Source organism: Urocampus carinirostris, chromosome 17 (assembly GCF_059441175.1).
Source record: "Urocampus carinirostris isolate Australia breed hairy pipefish chromosome 17, RoL_Ucar_1.0, whole genome shotgun sequence".
NCBI lineage: Eukaryota > Metazoa > Chordata > Actinopteri > Syngnathiformes > Syngnathidae > Urocampus > Urocampus carinirostris.
Genome location: NC_142365.1, coordinates 12,663,173 through 12,682,969, shown reverse-complemented (window position 1 = coordinate 12,682,969; position 19,797 = coordinate 12,663,173). Strand labels below are relative to the sequence as shown.

Genomic DNA, 19,797 nt, shown 5'->3' with positions numbered 1-19,797 from the left:
CGTGCCGACGTAGGTTCTGTCATCGCTGCGCTCCCAGGAGATACTCGTGCAGTTTTTGACAGCTTCCCCCACAAGAGGTACTCACGGCCAGGCTCAAGGCATGTGGCTGAATTGCAGAGCACTGTGCCTATCTTCTCGGGCATTTCACCACCTCTCCATCTATGCAAGCCAGCTAGCAATGAAAGAAATTGCTCAGTTTCAGCATTAGTGGATGATGGAGCAGAGATTGCTGTCCAGTACGCACCAAACTTCTTTGACTCATGCAATATGTTTCTGATAACATTAGTTCCAATGATTAGGTCATCAGGTTGCCCCTCAACAACAATTGTTGGCACAATCATTTTACAATTATTGATTTCCATTTCGATGTTGAAAGCTGACTTTGGGCACACTCGTCGACCCCCAACACCAATGAGTGTCACGTTGGTGGAAAATTCGTCTTCTGTACGTACTGCTCCAACAGAGAGCATCTTACGCAGAGCAGTCTCACTCACGGTACAGGCCATGGAGCCACTATCCAACATCCCCCCCAAAGTCATACTGCTCCCCACTCTAACTGGTACATAAAACAAACTATCGCGGCCCCCTACAGTATGTGTGTTTTGATAAACAATATTAGGCAACTGAGATTGTGTGAACGTGTCAGAATTAAAAACTGAATTGAAATTGAGATCAAATGGGTGGGAGAACTCATTTTGACCTGTACGGCCTCCCTCTGAATACAGGTCAGCTAGTTTCCCGAAACTGAACTGATTTGGGGAGAAACTTTGTCGGGGCAATGCTGCTTAGAGTGACCAGGGGCTAGACACTTGAAACACAGATTATTCAATTTGCAATGATATAAAGTGGAGTGATCAGCGCCACCACACACCTTACATGGAGGAGAGTTGAAAGGACTTAGGCGCCTCTGAATACGCTCAGGATTCCGTGGCTCCACTCTAGACAAAACTCTCTCTAGCATGCTCATCATTCGGCCAAGGACATCACTGTCATCTTTCTGAGCAGGCTGTGGGACATACTGTGGTGGGACATGCTGTGGTGGGACACGGACAGGCGGTGAGACATGCTGTGGGCGCTGGGCATGCTGTCGAACACACGAAAAATGTGTATATGGATCGGGGTTAACATGGTGGGGACAAATGGACTGGAGACCCGTCTCTATAGAGCCAGAGTAGGAACAACAAGGAGATTCACTGTCAAGCACTGCAGTCGGGTAATTCTTCAGTGGAGGGACACTGCAAGACCTAGTTGACGCCCCTGATTCCCTTTGATACTCATCTATCCTGAGTTGAACGTCCTTAGAAGTCCACTCATTAACAGGCTTGCATCTGAAAATGTTTGATAGCTGTGGATCAGGACAGTACTTTGCAAACATTTGTGCCACTTCCCCGCCAAGGTTTTCCATTTTTCTGCCCAAGCGACGCAAACCCTCATCAGCAGTGTCTGCTGCTTTGTTTAGTCTGATCCAGTAGTCAACTGGATTTTCCTTTGGCGTGGGTAGCGTGGTGTAAAAATCTTGCAATGGGAGAGTTGACGAGGAATGACTAAAGTATCGTATTAGAATGTCATAAATGATATCTGGGTCTTGCCTCACATCAAGTGCCTCATCACTCCTGAGAGCTACTCTGACAACGTCTCTTGCCCTCCCTAAAAGCCTGCTTAGTATCTCATCTGCTTTCTCAGCTGTTGTATATGACTGTTTCCGAAGCTGGGCTTTAGTCATGGTGATCCATTCTTGAATTGAACACTTGTCAGAACCATTTCCCCTGAAAGTCACAATTTCACGTTCAGTCTTGACATGGACAATTACCGGTGTAGTGTTTTCCTGCGTTGTGTTATGTGGTCTAGGGTCGTCTTTAGTCATAACAGTCGCTGCTTTTCCAGTCATTGGTGTGTCATGTGCATGTGTGCGATCAATGAAACCAGAAGAGAGCAGACTAGCCAATACTGAGTTGCCTATCTGTTCTCCAATTCGGCCTACCATGTCAGTCAAGTGTTGCAGGGCAATATTATCACTCATTTGGGTTGAAGTCTGTGCATTCTCCCTCAAGAACTGTTCACTTGGAGACCAGTTTGGGCTCATACCACGCCCCCTGTCCCTCCCATCACTAACATGTTCTTGGAGACCACCTACACCTTTACTTCCATACCCACTAGTAAGTGTGTTTGCATTCAAACCATTAAAATGGACACCCCTGCCAATAGAAAAGCCCTGAAAATCGTCATTTTGACTACTATATCCTTCAGCCATTATACTTTCGATAATACAAAGAATAGAAAATAAAACAGGAAAAATAAAAACCAGAAATTAACTAATAATTAACGTATTGATAGCAAATGCACAGTGGCACAAATACATAAAACAAAATCAAAGCGCCAATGCAGTACAACAGTACCCTCTAGTGAACACAAGAAGAATATGCAGCAACGCCGGGATCTGCTCAGAGGCTGATCGAAATGATCCAGTTGCGTAGTCACGGCACCAGTGTAGCGACCCTCGTTCATGCACGACACAAGGTTTCACAATCTCTGGGTTTATTGCCTGCATTCAGTAAATAAAACAATACAAAAGTCAGGGGTCTCTGTTCTCGACTGCAATTATCTTCAACGCTTACAAAAATCACTTAAGCTACGGCAAGCGCTGAAGCCCATAAAGTGCCAAACGAAAAAAACAGTCGCAGACGCCCATGACTTAACAACTGAATGAGGTACCGGAATATTAACAGTAATACAACAAAAACACAGATTTTGTGAGAATTCAAAAAAACATTCAAAACAATCAAATTTCAACTCTGTTACATGAGTCCCTATGTTTGTTACAGATGAATTTGACCGACTGTGACAAAACTGTGTTGAAGTACTCCATAAATGGAATAAGATTTGTGGTGAGTTCAATGTCCTATTCCTTTTTATGTTACTCCTTAATTTTTAACAGATTATTTTGTTCACGCACTGTGACGATGCATTCAATGACATACGAGAGAAAATCTTGTACAAAAGTGAAATCTCTATACCTTATTTTTTGCAGAACCTGAGTGAGAACGACCTGCAGAAATTTCCCAAACTTCATACCCCGTGAGATTTTTTCTCATTTTTTCACTCAAGGGGCAGCACTTCATCCGCCGTCGTGCACCTAGAGACAAAATAAATCAAAGTCGAGGATATAGAACACAAAACAAAAGTTTTTTTTGTGTGTGTGTCCCAATAGGATTGTATCCAAACTGAGTGCTGACATTAGCAGGAGGGAAGAAAAACGAGGCTTGTTTGGTAAAAAGTGAGTTCCTGTTTCGGTGGATATGCACGGGAGAAATGAAATGTCTATGATAATCATTAACTAAATGTATTCTTTTTCTATTGTAGAACTACAGCACAGCGATTTCATGAACCGGGTAAAATCTTAGATCTCATGCTATGTTTAATAAATGCTTCTATTATTATATCACTGCTACTAACCACAGTGTTTCAGATTGTTCTGTAATCAATTAGAACCGTATTAGGCTTGTTGTTCTAAATCTGTCAGACTCATTTTAGCCACATGCTAGAAAAAAGATCTCATGGAAGCCAGACTAGCAGATTTAAGAGAAAGAGCGAAAAAAAAGACAGAGAGGGAGCAAAAGAGAGGGAAAGGAGAGCAATAAATGAGAGAGAGAGAGAGACAGTGTAAGACAGAGATAAGACGAGAGTGAGAGCTCAATAGAGAGAGAGAGAGAGAGAGAGAGAGAGAGAGAGAGAGTACAATAGAGAGGAAAAGGGGAAAAATGACAGAGGAAGAGAAAGAAAGAGAAAAAAGAGAAAGAAAGATAGTAAAAGAAATAAATACAGACAATACGGGAGGGATAAGAAGAGAAAAAGAATGACAGAAGAGAAAGAGAGAAAGAGAGAAAAGAGTGAGCGTGAGAAAAGGAGAGGGGAAAAAGAGTGAAAAAGAGAGAAAAGTGAGAAATAATAAAGAGCAAGAGAGAGAGAAAGAGGGAGAGAGAGAGAGAGAAAGAAAAAAAATCCCGCTGTCTTTTCTCTCTCTCTCTCTTTTTCTGTTTCTCTTTTCACTCTTTGTCTCTCTTTATGTCTTTATTTCAGTCTTTCTCTATCTTTTTCCTCTTTTCACTTTCTTTTTCTCTCCCTCTATTCTCTCTTTCTCTTGTCCTCTCTCTCTATCTCTCTCTATCTTGTGCTTCCCTCTTTTTATCTCCCCTTTTCTCTTTGTCTCCCTTGCTTTCTCTTTTCCCTTTCTCTCAAACGTCTCCCTTTGTCTCTCTCTGTCTTTTTCTTGATTTATTCTGCTCTCTGTGTCTCTTTTTTGTCTTTCTCTTTTTGCTCTCCCGCTTTCCTGCTATGTTTCTCTCTCTCTCTCTATCCCTCCCTAATCCTACCTCTCCCCCTCCCTTTCTTGCTTCCTTCTTTCATTCCTTCCTTCCTTCCTTCCTTTTGTTCTTTCTTTCTTTCCTTATTTATTTATTTTCCTTTCTTTCTTTTCGTCTCTTTCTCTCAGTATTCCCCCCTCTCTTTCTCTCTTCCTTCCTAAATCTATTTCTCTCTCACTCCCCTTTTTTCTACCCCTCTGAGCTGATATGAGCTTGACACACCCGTTCTGAGGGCGTGACAATCATCGCAAGTGGAAGTTTTCAAATGGAGTCACCCCTTCCACCCCAACATACACGTAATTTCATTTTGCGGAGGTTCATGATCAATCTAAAAAATGTGCATAAGACAATTATTTTCTTGTCCTGTTGCTAGACGATTTCCCTCGTTTTCACATTTTTTTCTTCCGCAGTCCGCGACGTCATCGTTTCGGGGGACAATCACTTTGTAAGTGGCCATATTCCGCAGCACACCTTATTGCCGGGTAAACGCTCGGCGCTTTTTTTCTCTCGCTTTTATTTCAGGACGACGACGTCAACGACTACGAAAGTCCCAACAGCGGCGGGGACGACGGCAGCCAGAGCGACTACGAGGAACCCGACGACGACCCGATCGGGGCCGAGCCTTACGAGCTTCCCCCTTCGGAACCCTCGGAGGACTTGCCGCGCAAAGGAGGCGGAGACGGAGAATATATCGGTAAAAAAGGGGGAGAAATATGTTCCGGTACACTCTACAACCCCCCAAAATATTGAGCCTTAACATAACACACACATTCACCTGTTGTTGCGCTAGGGCTGCAACAACTAATCAATAACATTGAATGACATCGATTATTAAAAGCATTGAGCGGCACGGCAGCTGAGTTGTTAATGCGTATGCGGCACAGTTATTAGGTTATGGGTTCAAATCCAGCTACCAGCCTTCGTGTGCAGAGTTTGCATGTTCTCCCCGTACCTGTGGACACGCCAGTTTCCTCCCACATTCCAAAAACATGCATGTCAGGTTAATTGGCCAGTCCAATTAGAGTGCGCACAATTCTGCTGTGACGCTGAAAGTTGTAGTACCACTTTGGACCGGCAGAGGACCCATCCATCCCTTTTCTATCCTCACTAGGGTCACGGGGTTGCTGGAGCCCATCCCAGCTATCTCTGGCCAGTGGGCAGGGGACACCCTGAACTAGTTACCACCCAATCACAGAGCCCACAGAGACAGAGAACTCACCCGCTCATTCACACCTAGGGACAATTTGGACCGGCCAATTAGCCTGACATGCATGTTTTTGTAATGTGGGAGGAAACCGTAGTGCCCGGAGGAAACCCCAGCTGACACGGGGAGAACATGCAAACTCCACACGGAGAGGCTGCGGTGGCTGGAATCGAACCCTGGACCTTGCACTTTTTAAATTATTTTTTTTCTATTGAACATTGTATCATAACCAGTGTTGGACACGTTGCTTTAAAAAGTAATTCATTATCGTTACTCACTACTTCTTCCAAAAAGTAACTAAGTTAAAAACTGAATTACTCTATAGAAAAGTAACTAGTTACCAAGGAATGTAACAATTTTAGTTAATTTAAAAAGAAGTTGTATGTCGAATAATTTGAAATTTTCTGAGCATATACGAAACACTGCGGTGACATCTTTGACCGGAGTTTACTTTTATCATTGAGGAAGCGAATGGTCTGTTGAAGAGATGGGAATACCGACTATTTTTAGAAAACCGTTGTTTTTGAGGTGGGGAATCACTAAAAAGAGCTCTTTCGGGTCTCAAACGGCTCTTCAGGTTGTTTTTGTTGCTTTAACCCTACATTAATTAACAAATTATGTAACATGCACGCAATAACTTAAAAAGAGGGGAAAACTGAGAAAAAAAGACAAAAAATGGAATAAAGAAACAGGGGAAAAAATACAACGACAAAGGGGAAAAGAGAGATAAAAGAAGAAAAAAAGAAGAACATTTCCATTTCTATACAAAAACACTGGAAATATAATTACGATATTTATAAAACTACCAAAAAAGGATAACATACAAAACAATTTTAACCTATTTATCCTCAACAAATTCAAACACAGAATCCCAAAAATGGTTTGACTTCAAAACGGTGAATTTTGACCTTGCAGATGAAGGCGCGCCATCCAAAGGTGCGCCGCCTGTCGTTTGGCCCCGCCCACCGGTGACATCACGTCCGGCCCTGTCGCCTCGGATCGTGAGTGTTATTTTGAATTCGTGCTTACGGGTTCGGAACAGAATTGTCTTCATTTCCATTGGTAACAACCACATTTTACGCCGCACTCCATGATCAACATGTAATTCAAAACCTGACCACTAGATGTCACTGTGTTGCGTCGTGCAACTGAAAACGAGTGCTAAAAAGCACAAGGATACAAACTAGAAGACTCAAAGTGACCAAACCGCACCATTTTCATCCCTTTTTTTATGCCCAGCCCTTTGCGAGCTTTTTGGTTTTCTGGGTACCTATAGCAACAAGATGGTTGACAATTATGTCAGCTCCCTCTAGGTGAGGCTCATGTTTTGTAAAATAAATGCAAATATTTAAAGAAATGCACCTTTGTAAGATAGTTCATGTATTTTTACTTCAGTATTGTTTTTGTTTATTGAATGAAGTTATTTCACTACTAGGAAGCACTAAAAAATACACAATGTCTCTTTGAGAAAGAAAAATAAGAAAAAATGTATGTTGTTCTGCGGCAGTCCGCCAGACTGGCCAGAGGGCAGTTAATGATTTCCTGGAATGTGTTGATGACTCTCTGAAAAGTTTTCCTTTCTGCAGTAATTTAAGAACTTACTGTTTACTTAAAAGAAGTAAAATATAACTGCAGCTTATTATAATCCGCGAACATTTTACTATGTTCATGTTGATCTGTCAGAGACAGAACAGTTTTCACGCAAGCTCTATTTCACGGGAACGGGGCAGTCATGCACGTGAACACAAAGGCCAGTGATTCGGCGATCGCTGGGCGGAAGAAGACAGAAGTCCGGCGTGGAAAAACAGGAAGCCAGAGGCTGACATGATTGATACCAGATACCGGACAGACGGGACAGACATGATCAATACCAGATACATGAGCAGATACCGGACAGGACGGGACAGCCAGGATCGGTAGCAGATACACGAGCAGATACAAGACAGACGAGATCGATACCGGACAGGACGGGACAGACAGGATCGATACCAGACACTGGAGACTGGAGTCAGATATCAAACAGGACGAGAAAGACGTGATCAATACCCAATACTGGAGACTGGAGTCAAATATCAGACAGGACGAGACAGACAGATTCGATACCGGAGACTGGCGCAAGATATCGGACAGGATGAGACAGGCGGAATCGACACGGATACCGGAGACTGAAGCAAGATATCGGACAGGACGAGACAGACGGGATCGATACCAGACACTGAAGACTGGAGTCAGATATCAAACAGGACGAGAAAGACGGGATCGATACCAGACACTGGAGACTGGAGTCAGATATCAAACAGGACGAGAAAGACGGGATCGATACCCGAGACTGGAGTCAGATATCAGACAGAACGAGATAGACGGGGTCGATACCGGACAGAATCAAAACACACGTCAGGCGGGTGCAGAGGTTCGTTGACGGACTGACAAGGGGTGAGTGAGAGCACTGAGCTTAAATAGGAGGGAAGCCAATCAGGCAACGAGGCACAGCTGGCGCCAAACAGGCGGGGCCGAGTGAGGGCAATGGGCAACCGTGACATTAATCTAGTTAAAAACTCACAATAGCCCTAATTGCCAACCCTTTATCAGACAACATTTTGTATTTAAAACGATACTTGTGACCGCAAAAGATACCGGTGACAGATACTAATGATCCTTTTGATGTATTTTTTTGTTTGTGCAGCACGTTGAGTCCAGTCGAGATCAGTCTCATCATTCTTCTCGACATGAACAAGGTGAGCCGGAAAATAATATGAAATATATATAAGTAAAAGAACATATACTTTAAAACAGATGAAGTCGGTTATCAGAATAAGTGCAGTACTAGACTTTTGCTCTCGGTGATAAATCAGTTGAATATTTTATTTTTATTTCATTCTTGAAGTGCTTCCTGGACCTCCTCAGATATTTCGTGGCAACAAGCCGGGCCATAATTCTTCTCCTATTCGAGGTAAGAAAAAAAATCTGATATTTTTGTACTTTGAAAGAAATCTAGAAATACTTCAACCCTCGTACATTTATTTATGTTTTTCTTCCTCACAGGTCCTAGTGTACCAGCGAGGGTAAGTGTAACTCGTCCTGCCCACATTCGTCCAAATGTATTGCATAAACGGTTTGAACGCGAAATTTTTGCGTTATCTACTGTGTGTTACAGCCCAGCGTACCTTCTCGAAGGTAAGCACGCAAATCAACACTAACACTGCCTGACTCTGTATGTATGTACAAGGGATGAATGATTACCGAAATCTAATCGATATCGCGATGTGATGTAGTGCAATTTTTCAAAGGATTTATAGTTTGTTATTTCATTGAAAGGATTGTTTGGCGCTATACAAAAGAGCAAATGCTTTGGTGATCTTCTTGTGTCTTTTTTTCGTCCTCTCACTCGCAGGTTCGATTCCCGGCTCCTCTGTGTTATATGTCGAAGTGTCCTTGGGCAAGACACTGAATCCCTAATGCCCCCGATATGCAAATAGTTGCCTTGCATGGCTGACGCTGCTATTGGTATGTGAGTGTGCGTGAATGGGTAAGTGTGAAGCACATTGTAAAGCCCTTGAAAAGGGCTATATAAATGCAGACCATTTACATTTGGGTTTGTTGGTTTATTGGTAAATGTGAATGGCCTTCATTTATATAGTGCTTTTCAAGTCAATGAAGACCTCCCAATGCGCTTTACAACGTGCTTAACACTTACCCATTCACACACACCGCTAGCAGCGTCAGCCATGCAAGGCAACTGTTTATCGGGGGCATTAGGGATTCAATGTCTTGCCAAGGACACTTCGACACATAACACAGAGGAGCCGAGAATCTTGATCCCAAAATGAGTGCTTTACCTCCTGAGCTACTGCTGCTTTTTAATGAACATGTTTTTGTATCCGCCTTGCCTGCCCCGCAAACGCACATAACGTGCACTGCGTAGGGCATCAAGGGCCCCAAAAAATCTGGGTCGTGAAAAAAAGTGTAAAGTGTTAAAAGTGTTAATAATATGCGCTGATATGGTTAAACAATACAAAAGCAGCAAAAACCAAATTTCCTGAGAATAGAGGTGAATCTGCTTTGTGCCCCGACCTATCTCCAGTCTCATGGTGCTCCCATCCCCTCCCAGTGGTATGTTCGATGATGCCTTATTCGCAATTTGGTGAACACCTGTGCGAACATGGCCTCGAAACGGCAACAGGAGTCTGGAGCGGCGAAAAGAAAAAAAAAGAAGAAATGAGATAAAGCTCATGCTTCGCTTGCCGGTAGTCAATGTTAATGTAAAGCTCATTATTGTACCGTATTTCCACACCCATTTGGCGCACTGTTTTAAAGGGCGCACTCTCCATGGTTCGAGTTATTTTTTGTTGGCTCATATGGCGGACTGGCCTATTGGATGTGACCGCTCCGGAGCACTAGCCTATTAGGTGCGACTCTATACACCTATGTAGATATTACATTAAATACAGACACTTGCAACTAAAATAGTCATTTACCACGTTAACACTGCATGGGGTGTATTCCGGATTAGTTTACTGTTATTTTAATGGGGAAAAACTGTGCTTTTTATTAAAAAACAAGGACATTACTAAACGACCAAAAACTTTTAAATGGTATGATATATTGATCTTAAAAATTTATCTGGGGTTATCCCCCAGGCTTCAGGTGGACGTCCCGGACTGCCTCACGAGGTCCAGACCTCTTGTGCCACCTCCTTCCTCCTCCACCTCCATCGGCAGGAGCAACTCCTCTGTCAAGCCTGCTGCCCGCAGGTTGCTCAAACTATATTTAAATTATTGTCATTTGTTGAACGGTATTTTATATACAATAGAACCCCGGGATATGACATCAATCCAGTCTGAGGTGGAAATCGCAAAGTATAATTGCCATAGAGCGCAGGGATGTGATTTTTCCGCTAATTCGCGGAATTCCGCTTTTTTTATCTCCAAAAATAAAATTTTAAAATTTCCGGTGTTTTAATTGGTAAAAAAAAACGATTTCGTCTCGACAGCATGCCATTTGAGTGTTTCCGTAACTGAAATGAAACGTACTTGCGATTGGTTGAAGTCTCGTGTTGACCAATAAACGCGCTTGTTATAGGAGTGTGCCATTGTTCATTTCTCACACGTTTTTGCCGGGTGTTTAAAGAAAGATGTCCGTGATCGAACGCAAAGATGCTCCGCGAGCTAAAGAAATTGATAAGATTGTAAAAAACAAGTTTCGATGGGACTGGTTGGAGAAGGAATTATCTACGAATGTTGGAAAGAAGACTGTGACGAATTTGTTCAATGACTTTATTCGGAAGATCGATCGTGCCGGGAAAGCACTTTGCATTTGGTGTCATGATACCATCGACTATGGTGGGAGAGGTTTCAAAGCTCTTGAAAGTCACGCAAAGAGCAAAAAACACGTGAAAGAACTCCAGTCAAGAACGACAAATTATTCCATCGCTGGAAGTTTCGGTGCCCAAACGAAAACTCCAAAACTTTACGGCCTCCATCCCTTATTGACATCACAATCGGAAGCGGTAATAAAGAGACGTGATCCACCCCAACAACCTGTACCAGTTGCTGATAGAGTCGTGAATTTTGAGGTAGGTGGTAAACTTTTCAAATTTATTTGACAGTTTTCCCATTTTTTTCGAAAATATTATAACGTAATAAAAATGGCCATAAATATTTAACAATTACAATAATAGATTTTCATGTGTACATTACACCAACACTTTACTGTAGGGCCTATACTTATTGTACTTTCATTTATCAAATACTTGGATACGCTGCTATTAAAGAAATAAATTATTACATTTAAAATATGATTTAGGAAATTTAAAAATATTATTAAGCCTAATAGTAATCAAAACTATTGTCAGTATTTATATTTTTTAAATTAAGTACTTGTATGATATTCTACCATTGATTTTCTTAATGGCCACGATATTATTATGGTACATAATTTACTTAATATTAATAACATGGTTAATCATTGACACAAACTCAAATGAATGCTGCATGTTTGCACTTTTTAGGTTTCAAGATGTTGAGTGTCTTGATGTATGCAGTTACAGAGATGATCTTAGTCGAATGCATGATTGTGTTTTTATCAGAGCTTGCTGCATGAGGTATTTTATGTTTTTGTTATCCATTATGTATTAAGAATGATTGATTAAATGATTTATTGCATGGTAAATATTATTTCCAATGGTTTGTAGCTAATTTTCAACATTTTTTTGTCACCATAATAAATACTCTGACATGTGAATGTGCATGAAAGTTTAGACTAAATCCTTTTTTATTTACTTTGGTCGCATGACATTTTGGATTATAATTCAAATAATTATTTAAATTATTTAATTGTTTACTGATTATTGTTAAATTTCTTTTATTCTTCAGGCAATGCTGTTGGGAGTGCTGGCCGAAAATTCTCTTCCGTTCACCATGGCCCCAAAGCTCATCACACTGTCAAAGGAACTGGCAAGGGATCCAAAAGCTCTGAATGGACTGTCCATGGATAGAACCAGTGCATCCTACAAAACAAAGTATGGCCTTGCCCATACTATGCTTGATGAGACTTTAACAAACTTAAGATCCTCCCACTTTTCAATGAACATTGATGAGTCCACCAGCAACAATCTACACCGTGTCCTGTGTGTTCTCGTCAGCTATTTCTCCCCGTCGACAAAGTCTGTTGTGGTGGAACATTTAGCATCTTTGAGTGTTGTTAAAGTTGACGGCAAATCTCTCTTTGATGAACTCTCAGCCCTCATGACCAAGAACAATATTCCCTGGAGCAATTTGGTGTCTGTGTTGATGGACTCATGTGCAGTGATGCGGGGTTCCAAATCTGGAGTTGAGACGCGTTTGCGAGAGGGACCAGCACCACATCTCCTTGACATAGATGGGGATACCTGCCACCACATCCACAACGCCTCTAAGCATTTTTGCAAGCCATTTGAGTACAAGATTGAAGGACTCCATAATGATCTCTTCAACGATTTCAAGTGGTCAACCGATCTGAAGGAAGCTCTTCAAGAAATTTGCTTTCTGACAGGCATCACCTTCACCATGCCAGAGAGATTTGTCAGCCATCGATGGCTTTCAAACTATAATGTTTCAATGTCCACCTTACGCCTCATGGATGTCTTTACCATCTTCTACTATGCATTTCTTGGCAGAGGAGATAAAGAACTCTATCTTCCCACCATCATGGCCATCTACCACAAGAAGGATCTTTCAAGAGAAGTCAAAGCCAAACTCAAAGACATACAATCAGCTTTAGGCCAAAAGAACATGACTGAGGAAGGAAGGAAGAGGAAGCAGAGGATCTATGAGAAGATATTCTTCACAAGATTGGATACGCTTCTCACCCTCAACCTGTACACAGCAGTTCTGCCCTTGCTGAAGAACTATGTGATCACCTTTGAGACGAAAACGCCAATGATCCACAAGCTGAACGACAAGCAAGTGTCCTTCTTCAAGAAGTTCTTGTCCTGTTTCCTAAAGCCAGAGTCCCTTCAAGGCTGTAAACTGACAGAAATTGAACTGAACAACAAAGCCAACCAACTCCGAGAAAATGATATTTTCTATGGTGGTGTCACCAGCAAACTGATGGATTCTTCTAACAAGTCGTCAGTTGTGTTCAAGTTCAAAGCCAAAGCCAAGGCAGCATATCTGGCATGTGGTCTGTACCTTCAGAAAAAGTTGCCCATGAACAGCAAGCTTCTGAGAGCAGCCTCTGCCATTGACCCACTTGCCAGAGGACACAGCTCAACTTTAAACCAACTGAAGAAGCTGTCGTCGTTGGTCACCAATGTCCTTGATGAGTCAGAGCTGGGGAACTATGATCTCGAGGTGAGAGAATACCAGTTGGACAGTGAGTTGCCAACACCTTTGGACTCAGAGGGGAAGGCAATTGCACTGGATCGTTGGTGGGCCCAAGTCTTTGCTGTTGGAAGATACCCAACCCTGGCCAAGATGGTGAAGGCTCTCATGAGTTGCTTCCATGGGCCGCAAGTAGAGGGGGCTTTTAGTGTCATGGGTGATGTCCTGAACCCCAAAGCATGCAGAATGGACATAGCCACATACAGTTCTATCCAGACTGTAAAATATGCCCTAAGAGCAAGAAATACCACCTCTGTCAGCCATTTTGGAAGGAAAGACATTCTGATGGATCCTGTGCAGTCCATACTGTGCCTAAATCTGAGGACATCCTCCAAAAGGTACAGGGAGGAGAAGGATGCAGAAGCAGCTATGTTGTCTGCAAAACGAACAGAACTTGCTGTGAAACAGGACACCCAAATGAGCAAGGCTGCCTCAAGAAGAACCATCAAAGCTGCACAGAAGCAGGCTAGAAAGACCCATTCCAAAGCAATGAAGTCTAGGAGGAAGTAGTGTTTGGGTCATGTGAATGGATTTAGCTGTGTCCCGACGGATCACCACCTTATCGTGGTGGGGCACTTTGCGCGTCTCCATGACCCCCAGAGCTATGTCGGCGGGAGTCTCGTACTCCTGGTAGGGTTACCCAAGCCGAACAGGTCGAAGGGTAGAGTCCAGACTAAGAGTGATCCCAAAAGCTGGTGGCGGCACGCTTTGAGGCGGTTTCCTACAGACCTGGATCCCGTTAGCCGCCTGCAGTTGTAGAAAGATGCCGGTCGTCTAGGGTCTCCCTTGCCACTGGAACCATCTTCTTTACAATTAAGATAGTGGCGTTGGGGAAATGTTTTTTAATGTGACTGATTTTGAGTTGACTTAAACTGTAATTTTATATGGGATAGTTCAATATACATTGAAAATTTATGCTGTTGTCTTGTCTATTTCTTTGTCATCTGAGTGCATTGAAAGTACTTAAAAAAACCCATGAGCTCCGGGGGGGGGCTTCGCCCCACTTTTCCCCCCACCAGGGCACTGCCCTGGTCCTACCTGGTTCCCCCCCCCCCCCCCCCCCCAGCTAGCAATCACCCCCCCCCCCCCCCCCCCCCGCTAATTTTCAGATAATTTCACTTTGGTCAAATCACATCCCTGAGAGCGGGGGATAGAAAACTTCTGAACCACCAGTACCCCAGATGAAAGCAGGAAAATGAAATACTGTGTTTTCTGCACTACGAGGCGCACCGCATTATAAGATGCATCCCCAAAATATAATGCTTTGTCATATATTTTCCATACATAAGGCACACCCGACTATAAGGCGCATTGAATTAAGACAACAGAAAGACCTACTCTTTGTATAACCATTTGGCTCTTTATACACTCACAGTACCCGTTTATATTAACCCAAAATTATCACTGGCCGAAATTGAAAACCATTGCATGCAACGGGTATCTAACCCGACGCTTTACCACTAAACCTCCAGTAGTACCAATGACATACCGAATTATCACACTGTTTTTACATACAGTGCCTGAAACACTGATTTGCATAGTGCATTCAAATAGGTGATTCAGTCTCTCTACATTTTACCAATGAATGTTAGAGAAGAGGCAGCACGGCGGTGCAGTGGGTAAGTCATGTGCGGCACAGTTCTGAGGTACTGGTGAGATCAAACCTCCGGTGTGGATTTTGCATGTTCTCCCCATGCTTGCTTGGGTTTCCTCCGGGCACTCCGGTTTCCTCCCACATTCCAAAAAACATGCTTGTCAGATTAATTGGCTGGTCCAAATTGTCCCTAGGTGTGAATGAGTGAGCGAATTGTCTGTCCCTGTGTGCCCTGCGACTGGGTGGCAACCGGTTCAGGGTGTCCCCTGCCCACTGCCTGAAGATAGCTGGGAGGGGCTCCAGCACCCCTGCGGCCCTACTGGGGATAAGCGGTGCAGATAATGGATGGATGGATGTTAGAGAAGAGAGAAAACAGAAAGTCTTTCAACAAAATACCATACAAGGTCTTTTAGTTGTTGTTAGTGAAGAAGTGAAGAGACTGTTTAACCTATCAGAATGCACTTTGCATATCACTGTGGTGGCCACTACCCGGTTCGATTCCCGTTGCTCACAATGATTTACGACTTTGGTCAGCAATGTTTAGTAGTACCGCGCATACCTATAATTACCGCATGCATTTTCAATCTTTTTCACCGTATTCTGTGTTACATCAGACGCATTGGGCTTATAAGGTGCACCTTCAAATTCCTGGCCAAATTGGGGTTTTTAGGTCCACCTTAATGTCTGGTAATTACGGTAGTCTACAGTAAGTACTACTTATGTGTAATATATGACTACTTGATTAAAAACATTATGATTAAATATACAAGTACATCTAAAGAAAAAATGACATTTAATTTACCTTAAGATTGACATGACTTGAGCTGGCACGGTGGAGTAAGTGGGTGGATGCAGATGGCGCAGGAGACGGCGACAGCGGATTCATAATGAAACTGAATTTAAAACTTGTAAAGGACTGTCATGCCCTCAGAATATTTCCTTGCTTTAATCGCTTCCTTATTTTTGATAAAAGTCCTGAGAGTTGATTGGTTATGGCCATGCAACTTAGTGGGGGTAGCCATCGCTACGCTGCGTCATTTCCATATTTTCCCCCTTTTTAATGTTTTTGCTTCTCTATTTAGCATCATCATAAGCCTTAGGACCCAAAGAGAATAAAAGTACACTACAAAATATGATTGTATTACACTAACTTGTAAAGTATTTACCAAGAACACATGATTCTGAACTGAATGAAGAAAATGGCATTATGGGAGGGAGTTCAGACAATAGCGCGTCAGCATCCTCTTGATCCTATGATAAAACCAAACGCAGACCAGCATCTTATATGGTGTCAATCAAGAGCAGTCAGCCATCTTTGGTGACATAACCTTGTCATATGCACAAACACTGCAAAGTTTGAGTTTTTGGCCACACAAAATTATTTGTTAATGCGGTATAGCGGGAAAAATGCTGTAAAGAGGGGCCTGAAATACATCTTACTCCACCGTGAAATGAAAGCATTGTAACCTGGGGTTTTCGTATCCTGGGGGTCTACGTTATATGCATATATACTTTGATTAATGTGACTTATTGTTACAGGATTGATGGTGTTCGGGAGGTGAGTACATTATTTATTTTTTCATTTTTTTAACTATTGTCTTACCAGTGGCTTACTGTTTTTTCCCTCTTTTTAGCTTATACACAACGATGGTGAGAAATTTTACATTTCATTCTGTCCAACCGAGCCGGATGGTTTTGACAAAATATCAAAAAATTGTATATTCTCCTGCAGTACTCAAACTCAACACATTCCCCCTCTTTCAAAAGAACCTGCCAACTCGTCTAAAACTGCCAAGCCGACACGGAGACAGGTAGCCAACCCCAATATACAGGTATATATAGTAAATAGATACATTTTGTTCTTTTTTTCCCTTTTTTTGACAGGTTACCTTCTAGTGCCACATCAGTTGGATCGCTGCCTCTCAGTGTCCCTTCTGGTAAAAATATTAGAGCCATCATAAATTTTAATTATCATTATTTTGTATTTTATGTATTATAATTTGATATATAATGTTGTTATTTTTTCAAATCTTATTATTATTATTACTATTACCATTATTATTATATTTTAGTTCAAAATAATTTTATTTTAGATTACTAGGACTGTATTTATTTTTTAATTATAAATATGTTATTGTTATCACAAGTATTTTGCGTGTGTTTTTATTTTTTTAACCAAAAAAAAATCAAATATATGATTATCAAGGTTTTATTTTTTACTTCATTGTTCTTTCCCTTAAAAGTCATTTTTTAAATTATTATTATTAATACTATTATGTATTTTTTAATTATAATCATTTTCCTTTTAAACTGTAATTATATTGTTTTATTTTATTTTTATCTAAAAATAAGATTTGTATTCATCTCAATATTTGAAACTGTATTATGTTTTTTTAATTGTTATCAGTTTGTTTATCAATTCTACTATGTTAAATTTTAATCTATTATTATTGATATGATTATATTTTATTGTATTGTGTATTTCCATAAAAGTTCATATTTTTATCATATTGCTCTTAATTTCATTATTTTATTACGAGTGAGTGATGGGAATTTTATTCATGTATTTTATGTTTTATTTATTACTTGTTATTAATTATTACTATTATTATATATATATATGTATATATATATATATATATATATATATACTGTATCTATCTCATAGTATTTTCATTGTTCTTAGTTTAATTATTTTTCAAATTTTTATGTAAAATGTTTTATATTATTTTCATTTTTTTCCGAATTCATATTTTTAAATATTCTTGTTGTTATATAAAATGGTTACTATTATGTTTTTTTAATTATCATCATTTTCATTCTAATTATAAATAATTACTTTTCATGTTTTAATATATGATTATTATTATTATATTGTTTTCCCAAGTTTAAATTTTTTTTTTATTATCTTTTAAATGATTAATATTTTATTCTTAGATTTATTGTTTTTATTTTCAATCTATTTGTGTCATTATCATATATATTTAATTTAAATTATTTCTAGTGAAACAAAATTCGATATCATTTGAATAATGTGCTACAGCGTGTAGCTGGATTACCGATTTGCTGTGTTTGCTTCGGTGCATGTATTAAACATTTGAAAAATCGTTTCCCTAATCCACATACTTTTGAATTTCTCATCCAGATTAGAGATAATACATTTTGTCATCTTCAACTTGAATACTTTATTTGCCTTAATCACGGACTTTCTGTAATATTTACATCTCAAAGGATATCAAATATTCTAAAACACCCTGTAATTATTCTCCAGCAGCTTCTGAGTTCGAGGGCTGGGGCGACAACGAGTTTGTGAGTAACGAAAGACTCTGTAATACGCCGTGTACCATATTTTTGGGATTATAAATCGCTCCAGAATATAAATCGCACCAGCCAAGAAATGCATCATGAAGAAGGGAAAAACATATATGAGACGAACTGGAGTGTAAATTGCATTTTGGGGGGGAATTTATTTGATTAAATCCAACACCAAAAACATCTCGAAAGGCAATTTAAAATAAGTCATTTTTGTGACGTTTGTGCTGGTGACGTATAATAGGGGGGGGGATATTTTACGCGGTGGGACATTTTAACATTTATCACCGGCAATGTTGAAATCATCATCACAGGCCTAGAGCGCCCTCTTTTGGTTTTGCATGAAAATTACATGAGAAATGACAGATTGGCTTGATGTTTTAATAATTTCACACTTAACTCTCACCAGACTAAAAAACGCACACCCGGGCAAACTATGAAAAAAAACTGCGATTTACAATCTGAAAAATACGGTTAATCAAAAACTCCCGACCCCCTGATTATCTCCGAATGTTTCTCGAGGACGACGACGATGCTTATGAGAATCCGGACGAAGACAGGGAAGTCAGCGATGACTCGGACTGGGCAGACAATTACGAACCCCCTCCCACGGAACCCTCCGAGGAGCTAAGCCTCAAACTCTTCCCGGCCCTCCCGTCCAGCGAAGGCGAATACATTGGTAAGATACTGCCTAATAAGTTCTTAGTTTAATGGTACAAATATTGTTTCAATGTCATTTATACGTTATATTGAATTCTTTTTTACTTAAGAATCTCGCAGCATTAGATTTGCTGCGGCAGCACGGCAGCGCAGTGCTTAGCGCATGTGCGGCACAGTTCTAAAGTCGTGAGATTGAACCTTAGCGTGTGGAGTTTGCATGTTCTCCCCGTGCTTGCGTGAGTTTCCTCCGGGCACTCCGGCTTCCTCCCACATTCCAAAAATATGCATGTCAGGTTGATTGGCCGGTCCAAATTGTCCCTAGGTGGTAATGAGCAAGTGAGTTGTCTGTCTCTGTGTGCCCTGCGACTGGCTGGCAACCAGTTCAGGGTGTCCTCTGCCCACTGCCTGAAGATAGCTGGGATGGGCTCCAGCACCCCCGCGACCCTACTGAGGATAAGCGGTGCAGATAGTGGATGGATGGATAGATGCCATGAGGCTCTTTAACTCCACCCGGCAGAGTAAAGGCCCACATTAAATCACACCCCCCACAATGCATATTACCGTATTTTTATTGCAGTGTGTATTCTGTGTAGCACTATCTAGATACTCTATATAACACGCTACATTGGGTATTAACACATCACATTGGGTATTTGTGTATTGTATTCTTTTTGTATTCTATCTATCTATATGCTACTGACTTATGTAGAGCAAGTGCGCCAAACTCATTTTAGCTCAGGGGTCCGAACACCAATCAATCTAACGGGGCCGGACCAGTAAATGGGGTCTTTTCGGAGCCTAACATTT

The 19,797-nt window shown here is 41.1% G+C and overlaps 2 protein-coding genes across 4 annotated transcripts in view; both read left to right on the top strand.

Moving 5' to 3' along the window:
* lcp2a (lymphocyte cytosolic protein 2a) overlaps window positions 1–19,797 on the top strand; it is a 36,107-nt gene that overhangs the window by 6,741 nt on the left and 9,569 nt on the right. Inside the window, exons 2-19 of one of the 3 annotated variants that reach the window (XM_088320683.1) lie at window positions 2,823–2,885; window positions 3,029–3,075; window positions 3,209–3,274; window positions 3,361–3,389; window positions 4,772–4,806; window positions 4,884–5,055; window positions 6,481–6,566; window positions 8,249–8,300; window positions 8,450–8,515; window positions 8,608–8,627; window positions 8,720–8,739; window positions 10,203–10,316; window positions 16,558–16,576; window positions 16,653–16,668; window positions 16,751–16,829; window positions 16,903–16,955; window positions 18,290–18,327; window positions 18,853–19,009. In XM_088320683.1, the coding sequence (XP_088176809.1) occupies window positions 2,823–2,885; window positions 3,029–3,075; window positions 3,209–3,274; window positions 3,361–3,389; window positions 4,772–4,806; window positions 4,884–5,055; window positions 6,481–6,566; window positions 8,249–8,300; window positions 8,450–8,515; window positions 8,608–8,627; window positions 8,720–8,739; window positions 10,203–10,316; window positions 16,558–16,576; window positions 16,653–16,668; window positions 16,751–16,829; window positions 16,903–16,955; window positions 18,290–18,327; window positions 18,853–19,009 (1,132 nt within the window). Of the gene's footprint in view, window positions 1–2,822; window positions 2,886–3,028; window positions 3,076–3,208; window positions 3,275–3,360; window positions 3,390–4,588; window positions 4,658–4,771; window positions 4,807–4,883; window positions 5,056–6,480; window positions 6,567–8,248; window positions 8,301–8,449; window positions 8,516–8,607; window positions 8,628–8,719; window positions 8,740–10,202; window positions 10,317–16,557; window positions 16,577–16,652; window positions 16,669–16,750; window positions 16,830–16,902; window positions 16,956–18,289; window positions 18,328–18,852; window positions 19,010–19,797 lie in introns of those variants that run through there. The other 2 variants (XM_088320682.1, XM_088320681.1) reach the window with 2 other exon arrangements.
* On the top strand, window positions 10,454–14,339 carry LOC148349257 (uncharacterized). Its single transcript, XM_088320680.1, has 2 exons — window positions 10,454–11,137; window positions 11,937–14,339. The coding sequence occupies exons 1-2, from the start codon at window positions 10,697–10,699 to the stop codon at window positions 13,932–13,934; spliced, it is 2,439 nt and encodes an 812-aa protein (XP_088176806.1). The 5' UTR covers window positions 10,454–10,696; the 3' UTR covers window positions 13,935–14,339.

Bases quoted from the DNA above. Each gene is read 5' to 3' on its own strand.
- LOC148349257 (XM_088320680.1), top strand. From the start codon at position 10,697: ATGTCCGTGATCGAACGCAAAGATGCTCCGCGAGCTAAAGAAATTGAT. The intron at 11,138-11,936 runs GTAGGTGGTAAA...TTTATTCTTCAG, and splicing joins ATAGAGTCGTGAATTTTGAG to GCAATGCTGTTGGGAGTGCT.